The sequence below is a fragment of the Oncorhynchus tshawytscha genome, linkage group LG09 (genome assembly GCF_018296145.1).
Source record: "Oncorhynchus tshawytscha isolate Ot180627B linkage group LG09, Otsh_v2.0, whole genome shotgun sequence".
In the NCBI taxonomy this organism is placed as follows: Eukaryota; Metazoa; Chordata; class Actinopteri; order Salmoniformes; family Salmonidae; genus Oncorhynchus; species Oncorhynchus tshawytscha.
Window position 1 is genome coordinate 327,782 of NC_056437.1, and position 21,802 is coordinate 349,583.

Below are 21,802 nucleotides of genomic sequence, written 5' to 3' on the forward strand. Positions count from 1 at the left end.
GGACCGCAAAATATAAACGTCAGAGTTTACGTTCTGCCAGCTGTGGGCGGAAGCTGCGGAACTTCATACCGCACTTAGCCTGCGTTTTCGAAGTACTGGAGTTTTGGTATTTCTTTACACACTACCTTATGTATCATTCTTAAACATTACATTGATAGCAACTACGGCAACTCTCAAACAACACTAGTAGTAGCTAGGTCTTTCCCCAACAGGCTAGTTATGTTTGCTAGTTAGCCTGTATCGTTGGTCTGTTTGCTCACCCTGTTGCAGCTCTGATTTCTCTTCAGCTTTGCTTTAGATACGTTGGCAACCAGAATAAAGCCTACCGGTGGATTGAGCTACTATATTTATTTCCTAGTTTTCTTAATTATACAGAGAACCTTTATCCAAATAAGGCCTATGTACGATGATTATACACACCCCCATCATCCCCATGTTTTCCTAGCTTTACCCTTCCACCACTATGTTAGTTACACAAACCCCCTGCATGGAGCGCAAACTCAGCTGTGTAATCCCCTATTATTTAGAGATGTGGATTGTATATTGCTCTGTGTGTATGTGTGTGTATATATATATATATATATATATATACATACAGAGAACCTTTATGGGGCGGCAGGGAAGCCTAGTGGTTAGAGCGTTGGACTAGTGACCGGAAGGTTTCAAGTTCAAGTCCCCGAGCTGACAAGGTACAAATCTGTCGTTCTGCCCCTGAACAGGCAGTTAACCCACTGTTCCTAGGCCCTCATTGAAAATAAGAATTTGTTCTTAACTGACATGCCTAGTTAAATAAAGGTAAAATAAAATATCAGTCGATAGCGCGCCTCGGGCTAGAAGGTCGAGGGTTCGAGACCTGCTCCCTCCCTCATTACACTGGTGTCAGAAGTGGGATCGGACCTCGCATCCACGACAGTGCGTGTGCTTGGCCGGTGAGTGCGTTCCTGTAAAACGTAGAAAACTAGCTAGCAAGCTATAAGCGCGAGGACGCGCTCTTTGAATTTGAATTTAGCCCCGTTGTTTAATCCACTAACTACCGTTCAAAAGTTTGGGGTCACTTAGAAATGTAATTAAAAAAAAAAGAAAATCAAAATTTTGTCCATTAAAATAACAAAAAATAAAAAATAAATAATTGATCAGAAATTCAGTGTAGACATTGTTAATGTTGTAAATGACTATTGTAGCTGGAAAAGGCAGATTTGAAAAATTGAATATCTACATAGGCGTACAGAGGCCCATTATCAGCAACCATCACTCCTGTGTTCCAATGGCACATTGTGTTAGCTAATCCAAATGTATAATTTTAAAAGGCTAATTGATCATTAGAAAACCCTTTTGCATTATGTTAGCACAGCTGAAAACTTGTTATGATTAAAGAAGTAATAAAACGGGCCTTTAGACTAGTTGAGTATCTGGAGCATCAGCATTTGTGGGTTCGATTACTACAAATGCTGATCCTCCAGATACTCAACTAATTGAATAGGATCTCTATGTGCATGGATTTATCTCTATCAATAATGGTGTATGTATACAGTACATAGGTACCTGGTATCATGGCGACCAGACGGGCTCTGAAGGCAGTGCTGATTGACCTGAGTGGAACCCTCCATGTAGAAGACACAGCCGTGCCTGGAGCACAGGACGCCCTCCACAGGTCAGTCTGCCCAGAGCCCTGTTATCCTTGTTATTCAGTACTCACCCAGCCACTTTGTCCTAAGTTGCTCGCACAACCCTCTGGTTACATCTGAAAGTAAGAAGTCACAAATACGTCTAAGATTTTCTTTCTGCAGCATGCCTCAGTCCCCATATTCAGTACTCACCCAGTCCTCAATTCTGTGAGTTTCTTCTGAAGTCACACGGTCTCTGTTTGGGGTTTATACACTAGGTTGCGTCAGTCCTCTGTAGCGGTGAAGTTTGTGACCAACACCACTAAGGAGTGTAAGAGGAACCTTGTGGAGCGTCTCCACAGTCTGAAGTTTGACATCCAGGAGCAGGAGATCTTCACGTCCCTGACAGCAGCCAGGAGCCTCGTGGAGCAGAGACAACTACGCCCCCTACTGCTGGTGGCGGACAGTGCACTGGAGGACTTCTCAGGTGAGAGCCAGGGCTAGATGAGGCAGAGCAGATTGCAAACTAACTTACATTTAGCATCCCAATGGAGCTGTATGGACCCTGGTCAGAAGTAGTGCACTGTATAGGGCATATGGTGCCATTTGAGATGCGGGTGTAGCTTTAACTCTATAAAGCGTCTTCTATCCATGTTGTGCTGCAGGTATGGAGACATCCAAACCCAACGCTGTGGTGATAGGCTTAGCTCCAGACCACTTCAACTACCAGACGCTCAACAAAGCATTCAGGTAAACCGCTGAGTCAGTCCTCATACTGTAACCCCACTGTTATTGTAATGGTGAAAGGTTAGCATTAGAGGTCGACCAATTATGATTTTTCAACGCCGATACCGATTATTGGAGGACAAAAAAGCCGATACCGATTAATCGGACGATTTAAAAATAAATAAATAATAATACATTTATAAAAAATAATAATAAAAAAAGTATTTATATACATACACACACATTTTTGTAATAATGACAATTGCAACAATACTCAATGAACACTTCTATTTTAACTTAATATAATACATATTATGGGTTTTTGGATGTTTGTTCTTAAGGTGATTCCACAGGTTGGTGGTATTTTTTGATTTAGCCGTTGCTGACTCCATGCTTACATCTTTATCACAAATAAGACACCTTGCTTTCTCTGGTGCCAATTCCATGTAATAGTCTGGTGCTCTGCTTTTCTCTGCCATCTGTCTCTCTCTCTCTCACACACACACCACACACACACACAGAAACAGCTCTGAAGTGACAATGATACTGAAGAGTCTGCTTAGGAGACAAATACTCTCAACTGTTTGAATAAAAATAGAGTTTAAGTTACCTGTGATGAATGTTGAAAACATAATTTCTATATGCAGGAAATCCTATTTTAATAATGGACATGGTAAGAATTGACTACCAAAGTGCGAGTCATAATTCCCATGACACCTAGCAAAATCTGAAAAGCGGTTCCTTCATTCATTTATTCCATAGGATATTTTTATATTCACTTAAAATAAGGTCTGTGTTTCGTGTAGGGTTACACCACCTTGCCAATTTTATAACTGTAGATATCCATAGGACAAGGTAACTCTGATCAATATTGGCTAAATATAAGCGAAGATAAAAAAATATATAAAAAATTGTAGAGTGGATTTATGAAAATATGTTGACAAACGTTACCTTTATCCTAGTGAGATTTACACGGGTATCAAAATGCCGAGGTGGTTTAAGCACGAAACACAGACCTTATCTGAAGTAGATCAAGACATTCTCTTTGGAAGACATGAACAGAGGCGGTTTAAACCTGCACCCTAACCTGCACGAAACACAGACCTTATTTGAAGTAGATCAAGACATTCTCTATGGAAGACATGAACGGTAAAATAATGAAGGAACCCCTTTCAAGTTCAGCCGCAAGTTATTACAGGAATTATAACGCGTCGACTATTTCTCTCTAAACCATATACCTTTGACTATTACAAGCCTGCTGCTGCCTACAACCCCTCAGTCAGACTGCTCTATCAAATATCAAATCATAGACTTAACTATAAACACACAGAAATACGAGCCTTAGGGCAAATCCGGAAACTATCACCTCGAAAACAAAACGTTTATTCCGTTCCGTATTTTATATAACGGGTGGCATCCATGAGTCTAAATATTCCTGTTACATTGCACAACCTTCAATGTCATCATTGCGTAAAATTCTGGCAAATTAGTTCGCAAAGAGCCAGGCGGCCCAAACTGTTGCATATACCCTGACTCTGCGTGCAATGAATGCAAGAGAAGTGACACAATTTCACCTGGTTAATATTGCCTGCTAACCTGGATTTCTTTTAGCTAAATATGCAGGTTTAAAAATATATACTTGTGTATTGATTTGAAGAAAGGCATTTATGTTTATGGTTAAGTACACGTTGGAGCAACGACAGTCGTTGATTGTTTTTTTATAAGATAAGTTTAATGCGAGCTAGCAACTTACCTTGGCTTACTGCATTCGCGTAACAGGCAGGCTCCTCGTGGAGTGCAATGTAATCAGGTGGTTAGAGCGTTGGACTAGTTAACTGTAAGGTTGCAAGATTGGATCCCCCGAGCTGACAAGGTAAAAATCTGTCGTTCAGAACGTTCCTAGGGCCGTCATTGAAAATAATAAAGGTGTAAAAAAAAAAAAAAAAAAAAAAAAAAAACGGCAAAATCGGCGCCCAAATATACCGATTTCCGATTGTTATGAAAACCTGAAATCGGCCCTAATTAATCGCCCATTCCGATTAATCGGTCCACCTCTAGTTAGCATGTCTTGGGACTATGATCTTATCTAGATAACGTGTGAAATGAATGAGTCCAACGCTTTGTCGAGACAAGGCCAAATCCCCGTCATCAGCATGAAGAAAAGATGGTGAAAAGGGGGAGGAGGGTGGGATGCCTTGTAAGAATTTGCCGAGTAGGTAAACCACTGCTACCCTCGGTTTTATTGGCCAACATGCAATCATTGTAAAACCCACTGGACCATCTACAATTAAGACTATCCTACCAACGGGACATTAAACTGAAATATCTTACTTTTCACCGAGACTTGGCTGACCGACGACACTGATAATATAGAGCTGGCTGGCTTCTCAGTGTTTCGGCAGGACAGAGCAGCTACGTCTGGTAAGACGAGGGGCGGGGATGTGTGTCTATTTGTCAATAACTGTTGGCGATATCTAATATTAAAAAAGCCTCACGCTTTGAACACACCAACAGCATCATTGCATTTTGGTACTCTAGAATGACATTCATTTCCAATGAAATGCTGCGTTTGCCTTGCAGCATTGTATTGCAGAGGCATTTGCAGTGCGTTCGGTGTGGTGCGTACATTGGATTTATCGAACGTATGCGTCAAACTGTATGTGTAGACGGCTTGACAGAAATGGTAGCAGAAGGTGAGTGTTGAACTTTTGTTGCAAACATATCCAGATGATGCTGCGTACTATTTTGCGCAATGGCGCTGTCGGTGTGTTAGAAGCATCAAGTTATTGATTGCCTGAGGTATAATACCTCATGATAAGCTGTAGACCAGACTATCTCCAAGAGTTCTCATCTATATTATTTGTAGCCTTCTATTTCCACCACAAACCGATGCTGGCACTAAGACGGCACTCAAGGCCATAAGCAAACAAGAGATGCTCATCCAGAAGCGTCGCTCCTCGTGGGACTTTAATGCAGGCGAACACTGGGGATGCACCGATTTGATTTTTTTTACCCATGTCCAATATTTTCCTTGCCAAAACCTGATGCCGATATTTAAAATTTGAGCGAGCTTTTAAGTATTCTAGTTCAGTTAAACAGTTGAAACACTCACACACTGACCAAAAGTTATTTAGTTGTCATTTACGTATGTCCCCATTACCAGTAAAACATACAATTTTTTTATTTATTTCACTTACTTGCTGTGCTGTTTCGTTCAGTCGTTTCATTCTTAACCAGGATTTCATCATACATGTTAAGCGTTGAAGTTTCAGCTCTGTCCGTGGCCTCTTCTGTCGTGGGTCCTCTTCCTCGGTGCGCACTGTAACTGTGTCCATTTCCATCCATTTCAGGTAAACATTGTTTTTTGTCTGCATCGAAGTAGTGATCCTTGTACCTAGCATCGAGCATGGTGGAGACGCAGTAAAGAGGCTCAGAGAGAATGCCTGTTAAAGAAGTAGCGGTCCTTGTACCTAGCATCGAGCATGGTGGTGACAGTAAAGAGGCTCAGAGAGAATGCCACCAAATCACTAGTTCACAGCCTCTAGTAGAGTACTTTTCCAAGTTAACCCCACGATCTGTCGGCAGATTAGTTGAGTAGGTGTTTCAATGCCATGACAGAGAGTATCACGTCTGCTGCAGACACAGTTGATGAGCTTATTTCTCCAGTCAGTTGTTCGAATGGACCTAGGAGTATGTTCATGTTTCCAAGTTTTATACATGTTCTCAAATGCCATTGAAATGGCACCAGCGGTATGAGAACCAGCACATTCTTTACCTTGCAATACGGCTTTCCTCAGTACGAAGTCCTCGTCGACCCACTGTGCTGTCAGACTCAGCATGCTCATGGGACTGACATCGCTGGTCCAGATGTCAGTCGTGAAGCTAATAGCAGTGACTTCCAGAGACTCGGGGTTCGCAGTGCTAGCTGTGCCACCAGAAACTCTGGGTTCACGCCCAGGCTCTGTCGCAGCCGGCCGTGACCGGGAGGTCCGTGGTGCGATGCACAATTGGCCTAGCGTCTTCCGGGTTAGGGAGGGTTTGGCCGGTAAGGATATCCTTGTCTCATCACGCACTAGCGACTCCTGTGGCGGGCCTTGCGCAGTGCACGCTAACCAGGTCGCCAGGTGCACGGTGTTTCCTCCGACACATTGGTGCAGCTGTCTTCCGGGTTGGATGCGCGCTGTGTTAAGAAGCAGTGCGACTACAAAGGGAAACCCAGCAGTGAGCCGCCCAGGGACTCCAGACGAGCTAAATTCCTTTCATGCTCGCTTTGAGGCAAGCAACACTGAAGCGTGTGAGTACCAGCTGTTCCAGACTGCGATCACTCTCCATAGCAAGACCTTTAACATTCACAAAGCCGCAGGGCGAGATGTATTACCAGGACGTGAACTCAAAGCATGCGTGGACCATCTGTCAAGTGTCTTCACTGACATGTTCAACCTGTCCCTGACCGAGTCTGTAATACCTACATGTTTCAAACAGACCACCATAGTCACTGTGCCCAAGAAAACGTCCATTTAGGCGGTAACCAGTCTAAATGGTTACCGCCCCGTAGCACTCATGTTGGTAGCCATGAAGTGCTTTGAATTGCTGGTCATGGCTCACAACACCATGCCCTAGACCCATTCCAAATCGCATACGGCTCCAACAGATCCTCAGGTGACTCGATCTCAATCACACTCCACACTGCCCTTTCCCACCTGGACAAAAGGAACACCTATTTGAGAATGCTGTTCATTGACTACAGCTCAGCGTTTAACACCATAGTGCCCTCAAAGCTCATCACTAAGGACCCTGGGTCTAAACAGCTCCCTCTGCAACTGGATCCTAGACTTCCTGATGGGCCGCCCCCAGGTGGTAAGGGTAGACAACAACACCTCACTCTGCAACTGGATCATAGACTTCCTGATGGGCCGCCCCCAGGTGGTGAGGGTAGGCAACAACACCTCCCTCTGCAACTGGGTCCTAGACTTCCTGATGGGCCGCCCCCAGGTGGTGAGGGTAGGCAACAACACGTCTGCCACGCTGATCCTCAACCCTGGGGCCCCTCAGGGGTGCGTGCTTAGTCACCTCCTGTATTCCCTGTTCACCCACGACTGTGTGGCCAAACACGACTCCAACACCATCATTAAGTTTGCTGACGACCCAACAGTGGTAGGCCAACAACAATGTGAAAGCCTATAGGGAGGAGGTCAGAGACCTGGCAGTGTTGAGCCAGGACAACAACCTCTCCCTCAATATGAGCAAGAACAAGGAGCTGATTATGGACTATAGGAAAAGGAGGGCCGAACAAGCCCCCATTAACATTGACGGGCCTGAAGTGGAGCAGATCGAGTTTCAAGTTCCTTGGTGTCCACATCACCAACGAACTATTATGGTCCAAACACACCAAGACAGTTGTGAATAGGGCACGACAACACATTTTCCCCCTCAGGAGACTGGAAGGCCCAAAAAATTGTCAATGACTCTAGTCACCCCGGTCACACACTGTTCTCTCTGCTACCGCACGGCAAGCGGTACTAGAGTGCCAAGTCTCGGACCCCCAAGCCATAAGACTGCTGAACAATTAATCCAATGGCCACCTGGACTATTTACATTGACCACCCCCGTCCCTTTGTTTTTACACTGCTGCTACTCGCTGTTTATTATCTATGCGTAGTCACGTTACAAATTACCTCAACTAACCTGTACCCCCACACATTGACTCGGTACCGTTATCCCCTGTGCCTCGTTATTGTTATGTTAATATCTTGTTACTGTTTGATTTTTAGATTTTTTTTAAACTTCAGTTTATTCCAGTAAATATTTTCTTAACTATTTCTTGAACTGCATTGTTGGTTAAGGGCTTGTAAGTAAACATTTCATGGTAAGGTTGTATACCTGTTGTATTCAGCGCAGGTGACAAATACAATTTGATTTTATTTGAAAAATATTTGTTTTTTGGGGGGGGGTTGTATTTAATTAGAATACCCATTAGCGGTTGCAAAAGCAGCAGCTACTCTTCCTGGATTCCACACAAACATGAAACAATACAGAACATCATTAGATAAGAACAGCTCAAGGACAGAACTACATACATTTTTAATAGGCACACACAGCCTACATTTTTTAAAATGTATTTCTCTATTTAACCAGGTAGGCCAGTTGAGAACAAGTTCTCATTTACAACTGCGACCTGGCCAAGATAAAGCAATACAGTATGACAAAAATATCTATGCATACACACAAACTATCTATGTCAAATAGGGGAGAGGCATTGCTTCATCTGTTTTTTAAACCAGGTTTGCTGTGTATTTGAGCAATATGAGATGAAAGGAGGTTCCATGCAATAAGGGCTCTATAGTACAGTATGTTTTCTTGAATTTGTTCTGGATTTGGGGACTGTGAAAAGACCCCTGGTGGCATGTCTGGTTGGATAAGTGTGTGTGTCAGAGCTGTGTGTAAGTTGACTATGCAAACAATTTGGGATTTTCAACACAATGTTTCTTTTAAAGAGAAGTGACGCAGTCAGTCTTTCCTCAACTCTTAGCCAGGAGAGACTGGCTGGCATGCATAGTATTTATATCATTCCTCTGATTACAATGAAGAGCAGAACGTGCCGCTCTGTTCTGGGCCAGATGCAGCTTAACCAGGTCTTTCCTTGCAGCACTGGATCACACGACTGGACAATAATCAAGATTAGACAAAACTAGAGCCTGCAGACCTTGCTTTTTGGAGTGTGGTGTCAAAAAAGCAGAGCATCTCTTTATTATGGCCAGACCTCTCCCCATCTCTGTATTACGGACAGACCTCTCCCCATCTTTACAACCATTGAATCTATATGTTTTGACCATGATAGTTTAAATTACTTGTAAATTACTCCTCAACTTGTTCCACAGCCACACCATTCATTACCAGATACAGCTGAGGTCTAGAACTTAGGGAATTATATGTACCAAATACAATGCTTTTAGTTTTAGAGATGTTCAGGACCAGTTTATTACTGGCCACCCATTCCAAAACAGACTGCAACTCTTTGTTAAGGGTTTCAGTGACTTCATTAGCTGTGGTTGCTGATGCGTATATGGTTGAATTATCAGCATACATGGACACACATGCTGTGTTTAATGCCAGTGGCAGGTCATTGGTCAAAAGAGTAGAGGGCCCAGAGAGCTGCCCTGTGGTACACTTCACATGTTTGACATTAGAGAAGCTTCCATTAAAGGAAAGCCTTTGAGTTCTATTAGATAGCACTGAATCCACGATATGGCACATGTTTTTTCAACAACAGGTTATGGTCAATAATATCAAAGGCTGCGCTGAAATCTAACAGTACAGCTCCTACAATCTTCTTATCAATGTCTTTCAACCAATCATCAGTCATTTGTTTCAGTGCAGTACATGTTGTGTGCCCTTCTCTGTAAGCATGCTGAAAGTCTGTTGTTCATTTGTTTACAGAGAAATTGTATTTGGTCAAACACAATTTTTTTCCAACAGTTTGCTAAGAGCTGGTAGCAAGCTTATAGGTCTGCTGTTAGAACCAGTAAAGGTCACTTTACCACTCTTGGGTATCGAAATTACTTTGTCTTCCCTCCAGCCTTGAGGACAAGGACTTCTAGGCTCAGATTAAAGATATGACAGATAGGAGTGGCTATAGTCAGCCACCATCCTCAGTAGCTTTCTGTCTAAGTTGTCAATGCCTGGAGGTTTGACATTATTGATTGATAACAAAAAAATTACACCTCTCCCCCACTAACTTTACAAAATGCATACTTGCAATGCTTTTCTTTCATTCGTTTTTTTATGCATGAATACAATTGCTCACTGTTCGTTGTTGGCGTTTCCTAAGTTTGCCGATTTTGCCAATTAAATAATCATTCAAATGAAAGATGGAGTTGAAATAGTCTTTCTGCCAATAATTTCATTTAAAGTACTCAAGTTTCTTTCGATCATTGATCTTGGCTTCGTAATGAAGTTTCTTCTTCTTCTTGTTGAGTTTAGTCACATCATTTCTCAATTTGCAGTAAGTCAGCCAGTCAGATGTACAGCCAGACTTATTAGCCACTCCTTTTGCTCCCATCTCTTTCAACCATACATTTTTTCAGTTCCTCATCAATCCATGGAGCCTTAACAGTTCTAACAGTCAGTTTCCTAACAGGTGTATGTTTATCAATAATTGGAAGAAGCAATTTTCATAAATTCATCAAGTGCAGCGTCTGGATGCTCCTCATTAATCACATCAGACCAACACATATTTTTAACATCCACAAGTCCCAGAAAAATATTTTGTATGATCTCTTATACACTATTTTAGGCCCAGATGTTGGAACTTTGTCTTTCCTGGAAATAGCCACTATATTGTGATCACTGCTTACTGGGTACAGATACAGCTTAATAACACATTTCTACAGTATTAGTAAAAAGTTTACATACATTTAGGTTCTAGTCATTAAAACTAGTTTTTCAACCACTCCACAAATTTCTTGTTAACAAACTAAAGTTTTGGTAAGTTGGTTAGGACATCTATTTTGTGAATGACACAAGTAATTTTTCCAACAATTGTTTACAGATTATTTCACTTCTAACTGACTGTATCACAATTCCAGTGGGTCAGAAGTTTACATACACTAAGTTGACTGTGCCTTTAAACAGCTTGGAAAATTCCAGAAAATTGTCATGGCTTTAGAAGCTTCTGATAGGCTAATTGACATAATTTGAGTCATTTGGAGGTGTACCTGTGGATATATTTCAAGGCCTACCTTCAAACTCAGTGCCTCTTAGCTTGACATCATGGGAAAATCAAAAGAAATCAGCCAAGATCTCAGAAAATTTTTTTGTAGACCTCCACAAGTCTGGTTCATCCTTGGATGCAATTTCCAAACGCCTGAAGGTACCACGTTCAACTGTACAAACAATAGTACGGAAGTATAAACACCATGGGACCACACAGCCATCATACTTCTCAGGAAGGAGACGCGTTCTGTTCTGTCTCCTAGAGATTAATGTACTTTGGTGCGAAAAGTGCACATCAATCCCAGAACAACAGTAAAGGACCTTGTGAAGATGCTGGAGGAAACAGGTACAAAAGTATCTATATCCACAGTAAAACGAGTCCTATATCGACATAACCTGAAAGGCCACTCAGCAAGGAAGAAGCCACTGCTCCAAAACCGCCATAAAAAAGCCAGACTACAGTTTTCAACTGCACATGGGGACATAGATTGTACTTTTTGGAGAAATGTCCTCTAGTCTGATGAAACAAATATAGAACTGTTTGGCCATAATGACCATCGTTATGTTTGGAGAAAAAGGGGGATGCTTGCAAGCCGAAGAACATCATCCCAACCGTAAAGCACAGGGGTGGCAGCATCATGTTGTGGGGGTGCTTTGCTGCAGGAGGGGGTGCTTTGCTGCAGGAGGGACTGGTGCGCTTCACAAATAGATGGCTTCATGAGGAAGTAAAATTATGTGGATACATTGACGCAACATCTCAAGACTTCAGTCAGGAAGTTAAAGCTTGGTCGCAAATGGGTCTTCCAAATGGACAATAACCCCAAACATACTTCCAAAGTTGTGGCAAAATGGCTTAAGGACAAAGTCAAGGTGTTGGAGTTGCCATCACAAAGCCCTGACCTCAATCCTATAGAAAATGTGTATAGAATTATTTTTGGCAGAACTGAAAAGGCATGTGCGAGCAAGGAGGCCTACAAACCTGACTCAGTTACACCAGCTCTGTCAAGAGGAAACGGCCAAAATTCACCCAACTTATTGTGGGAAGCTTGTGGAAGGCTACCCGAAACGGTTGACCCAAGTTAAACAATTTAAAAGCAATGCTACCAAACACTAATTGAGTGTATGTAAACTTCTGATCCACTGGGAATGTGATGGAAGAAATTAAAGGTGAAATAAATAATTCTCTCTACTATTATTCTGACATTTCACATTCTTAAAGTAAAGTGGTGATCCTAACTGACGTAAGACAGGGCATTTTTACTAGGATTAAATGTCAGGAATGGTGAACAACTGATTTTAAATGTAGTTGGCTAAGGTGTATGTAAACTTCTGACTTCAACTGTATATATATATTTTTTATAATCTCCGTCCCCGCAGGAGGTCTTTTGCCTTTTGGTTAGTTATCCCACTGTTCCTAGGCCGTCATTGTAAATAAGAATTTGCTCTTTACTGACTTGACTAGTTAAATTAAAAAAAATAAGTAAATCAAAATAAATTGGTGCTTGTGCGCTGCGGGGTTGAAGCTACGAACCCATAGTCTTGGCTCTCTCATCCCTACCAGGCTTCTTGACAATGAGCCTGTCGTAGCGGATGTAAGCAATGTCCCCACACGCTCTGGCAGCTTTCATTGCTGGGATCAGTTCTTTCCTCTTCTGGCACACAGCTTCAGGATAGTCCTCGTTGAGGAAGATATACATTCCTCTAAAGTTATTGGCTCTTTCCAGAACCGCTACCTTGTCCTTAAACCTCAGGAACTTGACCACTATCGGCCTGGGCCTATCACCTCAATCTTCCTGTGGTCCATCTTCAATTTCTCAGAGATCATTTCCCTCACTTTGTCCTCAGACTCCGTCCAGGTCTCATGTGGAGATTCTACAATTCCGTCCAGAACCATGTTGCTCCGTCTTGATTGTCCTTTGAGTCTGATTTATCTGTCATTGTAATCATGGATTCACACAAAACTGATGTCCTCTCTCAATGACTTACAGATTGCTGTCATCTTGTTGCTCTCATGTTTCAACTCACCGAGCTGACCCAGGTAGAACTACAAACTGTTCTTCAGGTCCTGGACCTCTCTGGTCAGGTCGTCCATTCTTTTATTAGTAGAATCCATGAGTATTTGGACAAAACACTTTAGGCTATTTTCTTGTTGTTGTAACAACTGTGTGTATTCTCTTTTTGTTCATTTTAAAAGATCCTTCACATGTGATAGACACCACTTTCCTCAACAATACTCCCACTGGCGTTGGTCTTTGTCATGGTAGCAACGTAGGCTACGCTGTTACTCCTCGCAGTTCCAGACAGGGCAGGTCACAGGGAAGGTTGAACACAACAAACAGCAGGGATCTAGACTGCCACAAACCTGGGACAATCCGCAGTCCTGGGAGTAAAGTCAGTGTGTCTATGTATGTGGAAATCTCAACACTATACACGTCAGCTACTACAGCGACTGAAATGACTGCAACACTTAACAAAGAGCTGCACTTAGTTTCAGAGTGGGTGACAAGGGAGAAGTTAGTCACAATACTTTTAGTTTTTAAAATATTTATATTAGGGACACATTGACTAAACCTCAACTAAATAATGTGGAAACTGTAGAAGTTGAAGTGACTAAACTGCTTGGAGTAACCCTGAATTGTAAACTCATGTTCAAATCATATTGATACAACAGAGGGACTTGGGAAAATTGCAGTTGTCTCAGAACAAGGCAGACACGGCTTTCTATTCCGTAACAAAGCCTCCTTCACTCACGCCGCCAAGCTTACCCTAGTAAAACTGACTATCCTTCCGATCCTCGACTTCGGCGATGTCATCTACAAAATGGCTTCCAACACTCTACTCAGCAAACTGGATGCAGTCTATCACAGTGCCATCCGTTTCGTCACTAAAGCACCTTATACCACCCACCACTGCGACCTGTATGCTCTAGTCGGCTGGCCCTCGTTACATATTCGTCGCCAGACCCACTGGCTCCAGGTCATCTACAAGTCCATGCTAGGTAAAGCTCCGCCTTATCTCAGTTCACTGGTCACGATGGCAACACCCATCCGTAGCACGCGCTCCAGCAGGTGTATCTCACTGATCATCCCTAAAGCCAACACCTCATTTGGCCGCCTTTCGTTCCAGTACTCTGCTGCCTGTGACTGGAACGAATTGCAAAATCGCTGAAGTTGGAGACTTTTATCTCCCTCACCAACTTCAAACACCAGCTATCTGAGCAGCTAACCGATCGCTGCTGCTGTACATAGTCTATTGGTAAATAGCCCACCCATTTTCACCTACCTCATCCCCATACTGTTTTTATTTATTTACTTGCTCTTTTGCACACCAATATCTCTACCTGTACATGACCATCTGATCATTTATCACTCCAGTGTTAATCTGCAAAATTGTAATTATTCGCCTACCTCCTCATGCCTTTTGCACACATTGTATATAGACTCCCCCCTTTGTTTTCTACTGTGTTATTGACTTGTTAATTGTTTATTCCATGTGTAACTCTGTGTTGTCTGCTCACACTGCTATGCTTTATCTTGGCCAGGTCGCAGTTGCAAATGAGAACTTGTTCTCAACTGGCCTACCTGGTTAAATAAAGGTGAAATAAAAATAAAAAATAAAAAACACCCATGCAAACACCACAAGACATGCCACCAGAGGTCTGTTTAAACTACTAACACACAGCTCAGACACCCATGCAAACTCCACAAGACATGCCACCAGAGGTCTCTTCACAGTCCCCAAGTCCAGAACAGACTATGGGAGGCGCACAGTACTACATAGAGCCATGACTACATGGAACTCTATTCAACATCAGGTAACTGATGCAAGCAGATTAAAAAAACAAAACCAGTTAGAAACACCTTGTGGAACAGCGTGGACTGTGAAGAGACACACACAGGCACAGATACATGCATACACACACATGATAACATGTTATGAATGTATTGTAATGTTTTTAAAATTCTATAACTGCCTTCATTTTTCCAGACCCCAAGAAGAGTAGCTGCTGGCTTGACAGCAGCTAATGGGGAGCGATAATAAATACAAACCTTTGATCATCTGTACATTTCTCACTCATTCAGAATTATCCGTAGTCATGGTAGCATCCACATTAATGTAGAAATGTTTAGAAATATATTATATTGTTATTTACAGTAAAAGTGACAAATGACAATACATGCTTTTTTCTCTGAATTTCTATTGGGCACAACAAAACAAACTGCAAATGCATCCAACAAGGTTGTTCAAGTTGAGTCTCTAGCTTGGTGTAGTCACTGCATGCTATGAATATGGGGACCAAAAACTAAACTTTTTACTACTTTATTTATAAGAATCTCTACACGTATCGATACATTTACTGTTTGAGGAATATAGCTCAGTATTTGATCTATTTTATACAGTCATTATTGCTCACCTTTATCATGGGTATTAATCATTTCAGACCCCATTGTGTATGTCACATCTCAATTTATTGCTTTACATGTGTTTTCTTGTATGTGAGCCTCAGCTGCCTTAGTACACATCAAATAAAACTCTTTTCCTCTATCTACCAGGCTGGTTCTAGACGGGGCCCCCCTCATAGCCATCCATAAGGCCAGGTATTATAAGAGGAAGGATGGTCTGGCGCTGGGCCCCGGAGCCTTTGTGACAGGGTTAGAGTACGCTACAGACTGTCAAGCCACCGTTGTGGGGAAGCCTGAGGGGACATTCTTCCTGGAGGCTCTGAGGGACATTGGCTGTTGTCCTGAAGAGGCCATCATGATTGGAGACGTGAGTCACACTGGAGGACTCCCAAATAGTACCCTGTTCCCTATATAGTTGGGTTAGGGTTATCTACAATTAACGAAAATATAAATGCAACATGCAAAAATTTCAAAGATTTTACTGAGTTACAGTTTATATGAGGAAATCAGTCATTTGAAATACATTTATTAGGCCCTAATCTATGGATTTCACATGACTGGGAATACAGATGCACAACATGACCAAAAGTATGTGGACACCTGCTCGTCAAACATCTCACTCCAAAATCATGAGCATTAATATGGAGTTGGTCCCCTCTTTGCTGCTATAACAGCCTCCACTCTTCTGAGAAGGCTTTCCACTAGATGTTGGAACATTGCTGAGGGGACTTGCTTCCATTCAGCCACAAGAGTATTAGTGAGGTCGGGCACTGATGTTGGGCGATTAGGCCTGGCTTAGTCAGCGTTCCAATTCATCGTGTTAGGTTCTGAGCAAACATAGTAAAAACTCAAATGGACGAATAGGAAGTGGTCAAACCAAGTTCATTCACCCATTGGGTCATACATCTACAAAGACAAGGTCTGCTTTCACAATCACATATTTATAACATCCTAATAGTCACCTCCTTACAGATCTAGACAGCCAATACATCTCTGTTGCTAAGTGGGAACTACATTTTTTATCTCACTTGTGTAGTCATGGTCCTGCCTGATGCTGGAACCTTCATGGGCGTAGAGGTGTATGTGTGAGAGGACTGTAGTAGGAGGGTTGTTGTGGTGGGCCCCTCTGGACCCCCTCCCAGAGGTTTCTTCTCACTTCAGCTATTGACTTGACCTCCAGCTGAATTCCTTGCTCCTCCATAGTTCCACAGCTGGTCTGCCTTATCAGAGACTAACTAGACTGGTGCCCTTTGCCTCCCTCCTTAGGAACATAATGTGAACTTTCTGCACTACCCCATGTCTGACTCAGTAACTTTCCATACAGCCAGTTCTCTATCCACCCTTGTCTGACTCAGTAACTTTCCATACAGCCAGTTCTCTATCCACCCTTGTCTGACTCAGTAACTTTCCATACAGTCAGTTCTCTATCCACCCTTTATTGACCCCATCATGTACATTCCTTTTACATGTAATGCAATCAATAAGTATACAGTTCCAGTCAGTATACAGTACCAGTCAAGTTTGGACACCTTCTCATTATTTTTTTTTCTTTGTGCTATTTTCTACATTGTAGAATAATAGTGAAGACATCAAAACTATGAAATAACACATGGAATCATGTAGTTACCAAAAAAGCGCAAACCAGATGGGATGGGGTATCGCTGCAGAATGCTGTGGTAGCCGTGCTGGTTTGTGTGCCTTGAATTCTAAATAAATCACTGACAGTGTCACCAGCAATGCACCCCACACCACCACCTCCATGCTTAATGGTGGGAACCACACATGCAGAGATCATCCGTTCACCTACTCCGCGTCTCACAAAGACACAGTGGTTGGATCCAAAAATCTCAAATTTGGATTCGTCAAACCAAAGGACAAATAACATTTCCACCGGTCTAATGTCCATTGCTCAAGTCTCTTTTTCTTATTGGTGTCCTTTAGTGGTTTTAGTAGATGGCCTCATGAGAGCTCCTCAGTAGAGGTAACTCTAATGAACCTATCCTCTGCAGCAGAGGTAACTCTGGGTCTTCCTTTCCTGTGGTGGTCCTCATGAGAGCCTGTTCCATCATAGCACTTGATGTTTTTTGCGACTGCACTTGAAGAAACTTTCTAAGTTCTTGACATTTTCCGTACTGACTGACCTTCATGTCTTCAAGTAATGATGGATTGTTGTCTCTCTTTGCTTATTTGAGATGTTCTTGGCATTATATGGACTTGGTCTTTTACCAAATAGGGATATCTTCTGTATGCCACCCCTACCTTGTCACAACACAACTGATTGGCTCAAACGCATTAAGAAGGAAAGAAATTCCACAAATTAACTTTTGCAAAAGCCACACCTGTTAATTGAAATGCATTCCAGGTGACTACCTCAAGAATATGGTTGAGAGAATGCCAAGAGTGTGCAAAGCTGTCAAGGCAAACAGTGGCTACTTTGAAGAATCTCAAATATAATATATATTTAGATTTGTTTAACACTTTTTTGGTTACTACAAGATTCCATGTGTTATTTCATAGTGTTGATGTCTTCACTATTATTCTACAATTGAGAAAATAGTACACATTTTTTTTTAAATAAGAAAAACCCTTGAATGAGAAGGTGTCCAAACTTTTGACTGGTACTGTATTTAAATAAGGTAAACTCAGCAAAAAAAGAAACGTCCTCTCACTGTCAACTGCGTTTATTTTCAGCAAACTTAACATGTGTAAATATTTGTATGAACATAAGATTCAACAACTGAGATATAAACTGAACAAGTTCCACAGACATGTGACAAACAGAAATTAAATAATATGTCCTTGAACAAGGGGGAGGTCAAAATCAAAAGTAACAGTCAGCATCTGGTGTGGCCACCAGCTGCATTAAGTACTGCAGTGCATCTCCTCCTCATGAGCTGCACCAGATTTACCAGTTCTTGCTGTGAGATGTTACCCCACTCTTCCACCAAGACACCTGCAAGTTCCCGGACATTTCTGGGGGGAATGGCCCTAGCCCTCACCCTCGATTCAACAGGTCCCAGACGTGCTCAATGTTTTTGAGATCCGGGCTCTTCGCTGGCCATGGAAGAACACTGACAATCACGCACAGAATGAGCAGTATGGCTGGTGGCATTGTCATGCTGGAGGGTCATGTCAGGATGAGCCTGCAGGAAGGGTACCACATGAGGGAGGAGGATGTCTTCCCTTTTTATTTATTTTGTATTTTTGATTTGACCTTTTATTTAACCAGGTAGGCCGGTTGAGAACAAGTTGTCATTTACAACTGCGACCTGGCCAAGATAAAGCCAAGCAGTGCAACACAAACAACAACACAGAGTATCACATAAATGTACAGTCAATAACAATATGTGTGCAAATGTAGGGAGGTAGGCAACAAATAGACCATAGAGGCGAAATAATTACAATTTAGCATTGACACTGGAGTGATAGATGTGCAAGTGGAGATACTGGGGTGTAAAAGAGCAAGAGTGTGAGTAGTAATACCAGGGGGATGAGGTAGTTGGGTGTGCTATTTACAGATGGGCTGTCTATAGGTACAGTGATCGGTAAGCTGCTCTGACAGCTGATGCTTAAAGTTAGAGAGGGATATATAAGACTCCAGCTTCAGTGATTTTTGCAATTCGTTCCAGTCATTGGCAGCAGAGAACTGGAAGGAAAGGTGATGAGTTGGCTTTGATTGATGGCCAGTGAAATATACCTGCTGGAGCGCGTGCTACGGGTGGGTGTTGCTATGGTGACCAGTGAGCTGAGATAAGGCGGGGCTTTACCTAGCAAAGACTTATAGCTGACCTGGAGCCAGTGGGTTTGGCAACACATTTTTAGTGAGGGCCAGCCAACGAGCGCATACAGGTAGCAGTGGTGGGGAGTATATGGGGCTTTGGTGACAAAACAGATGGCACTGTGATAGACTACATCCGGTTTGCTGAGTAGAATGTTGGAGGCTATTTTGTAAATGACATCGCCGAAGTCAAAGATTGGTAGGATAGTCAGTTTTACGAGGGTATGTTTGGCAGCATGAGTGAAGGAGGCTTTGTTGTGAAATAGAAAGCCGATTTCTAGATTTCATTTTTTATTGGAGATGTTTGATATGAGTCTGGAAGGAGAGTTTACAGTCTAACCAGACACCTAGGTATTTGTAGTTGTCCACATATTCTAGGTCAGAACCGTCCCGAGTAGTGATGCTATTCGGGCGGGAGGTTGAAGAGCATGCACTTAGTTTTACTAGCATATAAAAGCAGTTGGAGGCCACGGAAGGAGTGTTGTATGGCGTTGAAGCTCGTTTGGAGGTTTGTTAGGAGTGTGTCCAAAGAAGGGCCAGAAGTCTACAGAATGGTGTCGTCTGCATAGAGGTGGATCAGCAAGAGCGACATCATTGACATATACAGAGAAAAGAGTCGGCCTGAGAATATTAACACTGTTGCACCCCCATAGACACTGCCAGAGGTCCGGACAACAGGCCCTGCGATTTGACACACTGAACTCTGTCTGAGAAGTAGTTGGTGAACCAGGCGAGGCAATCATTTGAGAAGCCAAGGCTAATGAGTCTGCCGATAAGAATGTGGTGATTGACAGAGTCGAAGCATTGGCCAGGTCAATGAAGACGGCTGCACAGTACTGTCTTTCATCGATGGCAGGTTATGATGTCGTTCAGTACCTTGAGCGTGGCTGAGGTGCACCCATGACCAGCTCGGAACCCAGATTGCTTTGTGGAGAAGGTATGGTGGGATTCGAAATGGTCGGTGATCTGTTTGTTCACTTGGCTTTCGAAGACCATAGAAAGGCAGGGCAGGATGGATATAGGTCTATAACAGTTTGGGTCTAAAGTAGCATATCGCGGGGGTTATTCGATGCTAATGCAGAACGCCACAGGATGTTTTTGTGCTGTTTAAGGGCAGTCAAGTCTGGGGTGAACCAAAGGCTATATCTGTTCTTAGTTCTAAATTTTTTGAATGGGGCATGCTTATTTAAGATGGTGAGGAAGGCACTTTTGAAGAGCAACCTGGCATCCTCTACTGACGGGATGAGGTCAAAATCCAGGACGATTAGAAAGGACTGCTCGCTGAAGTGTTTTATGGAGCGTTTGACAGTGATGAGGGGTGGTCGTTTGACCGTGGACCCATTGCGCACGAAGGCAATGAGGCAGTGATTGCTGAGATTCCCTGTAACGCACAGTGTTGAGATTGCCTGCAATGACAACAAGGTCAGTCCGATGATGCTGTGACACACCACCCCAGACCATGACGGACCCTCCACCTCCAAATTGATCCCGCTCCAGAGTACAGGCCTCGGTGTAACGCTTATTCCTTCGACGATAAACGTGAATCCAACCATCACCCCTGGTGAGACAAAACCGCAACTCATCAGTGAAGATCACTTTTTGCCAGTCCTGTCTGTTCCAGCGACGATGGGTTTGTGCCCATAGGTGACGTTGTTGCCGGTGATGTCTGGTGAGGACCTGCCTTATAACAGGCCTCAGTCCAGCCTCTCTCAGCCTATTGTGGACAGTCTGAGCACTGATGGAGGGATTGTGCATTCCTGGTGTAACTCGGGTTGTTGTTGCCATCCTGTACCTGTCCCGCAGGTGTGATGTTCGGATGTACCGATCCTGTGCAGGTGTTGTTACACGTTGTCTGCCACTGCGAGGACGATCAGCTGTCCTGTCTCCCTGTAGCGCTGTCTTAGGCATCTCACAGTATGGACATTACAATTTATTGCCCTGGCCACATCTGCAGTCCTCATGCCTCCTTGCAGCACGTTCACGCAGATGAGCAGGGACCCTGGGCATCTTTCTTTTGGTGTTTTTCAGAGTTAGTAGAAAGGCCTCTTTAGTGTCCTAAGTTTTTATAACTATGACCTTAATTGCCTACCATCTGTAAGCTGTTAGTGTCTTAACGACCGTTCCACAGGTGCATGTTCATTAATTGTTTATGGTTCATTGAACAAGCATGGGAAACAGTGTTTAAACCCTTTACAATGAAGATCTGTGAAGTTATTTGGATGTTTATGAATTATCTTTGAAAGACAGGGTCCTGAAAAGGGGATGTTTCTTTTATTTCTGTTTTTTATTTTTAATACATTTGCAAATATTTCTAAAAACCTGACAGCTCTGTTCGATGAGCATTCAACTCTTAGTGATGGTTGATTGCTTCATTTTTGCAAATAAATATGTTTGAAAAAATCTGCAGTCTCTCTTCTTATAGAATTGATCTGACACCATAGAGCTCGGAGACAGGATTGTGTCAAGAAACACATCTGGGGAAGGGTACAAACAACATTCTGCAGTATTGAAGGTTCCCAAGAACACATTGGCCTCCATCAGTCTTAAATGGAAGAAGTTTGGAACCACCAAGCCTCTTC

The 21,802-nt window shown here is 42.8% G+C and overlaps 1 protein-coding gene across 3 annotated transcripts in view; it reads left to right on the forward strand.

Annotated features, from left to right (window-relative positions):
* hdhd2 (haloacid dehalogenase-like hydrolase domain containing 2) overlaps positions 1-21,802 on the forward strand; it is a 27,423-nt gene continuing 5,621 nt past the window's right edge. Inside the window, exons 1-5 of one of the 3 annotated variants that reach the window (XM_024430796.2) lie at positions 1-92; positions 1,532-1,651; positions 1,883-2,091; positions 2,270-2,354; positions 15,596-15,812. In XM_024430796.2, the coding sequence (XP_024286564.1) occupies positions 1,551-1,651; positions 1,883-2,091; positions 2,270-2,354; positions 15,596-15,812 (612 nt within the window). In that variant the 5' untranslated portion in view covers positions 1-92; positions 1,532-1,550. Of the gene's footprint in view, positions 107-898; positions 930-1,531; positions 1,652-1,882; positions 2,092-2,269; positions 2,355-15,595; positions 15,813-21,802 lie in introns of those variants that run through there. The other 2 variants (XM_024430798.2, XM_024430799.2) reach the window with 2 other exon arrangements.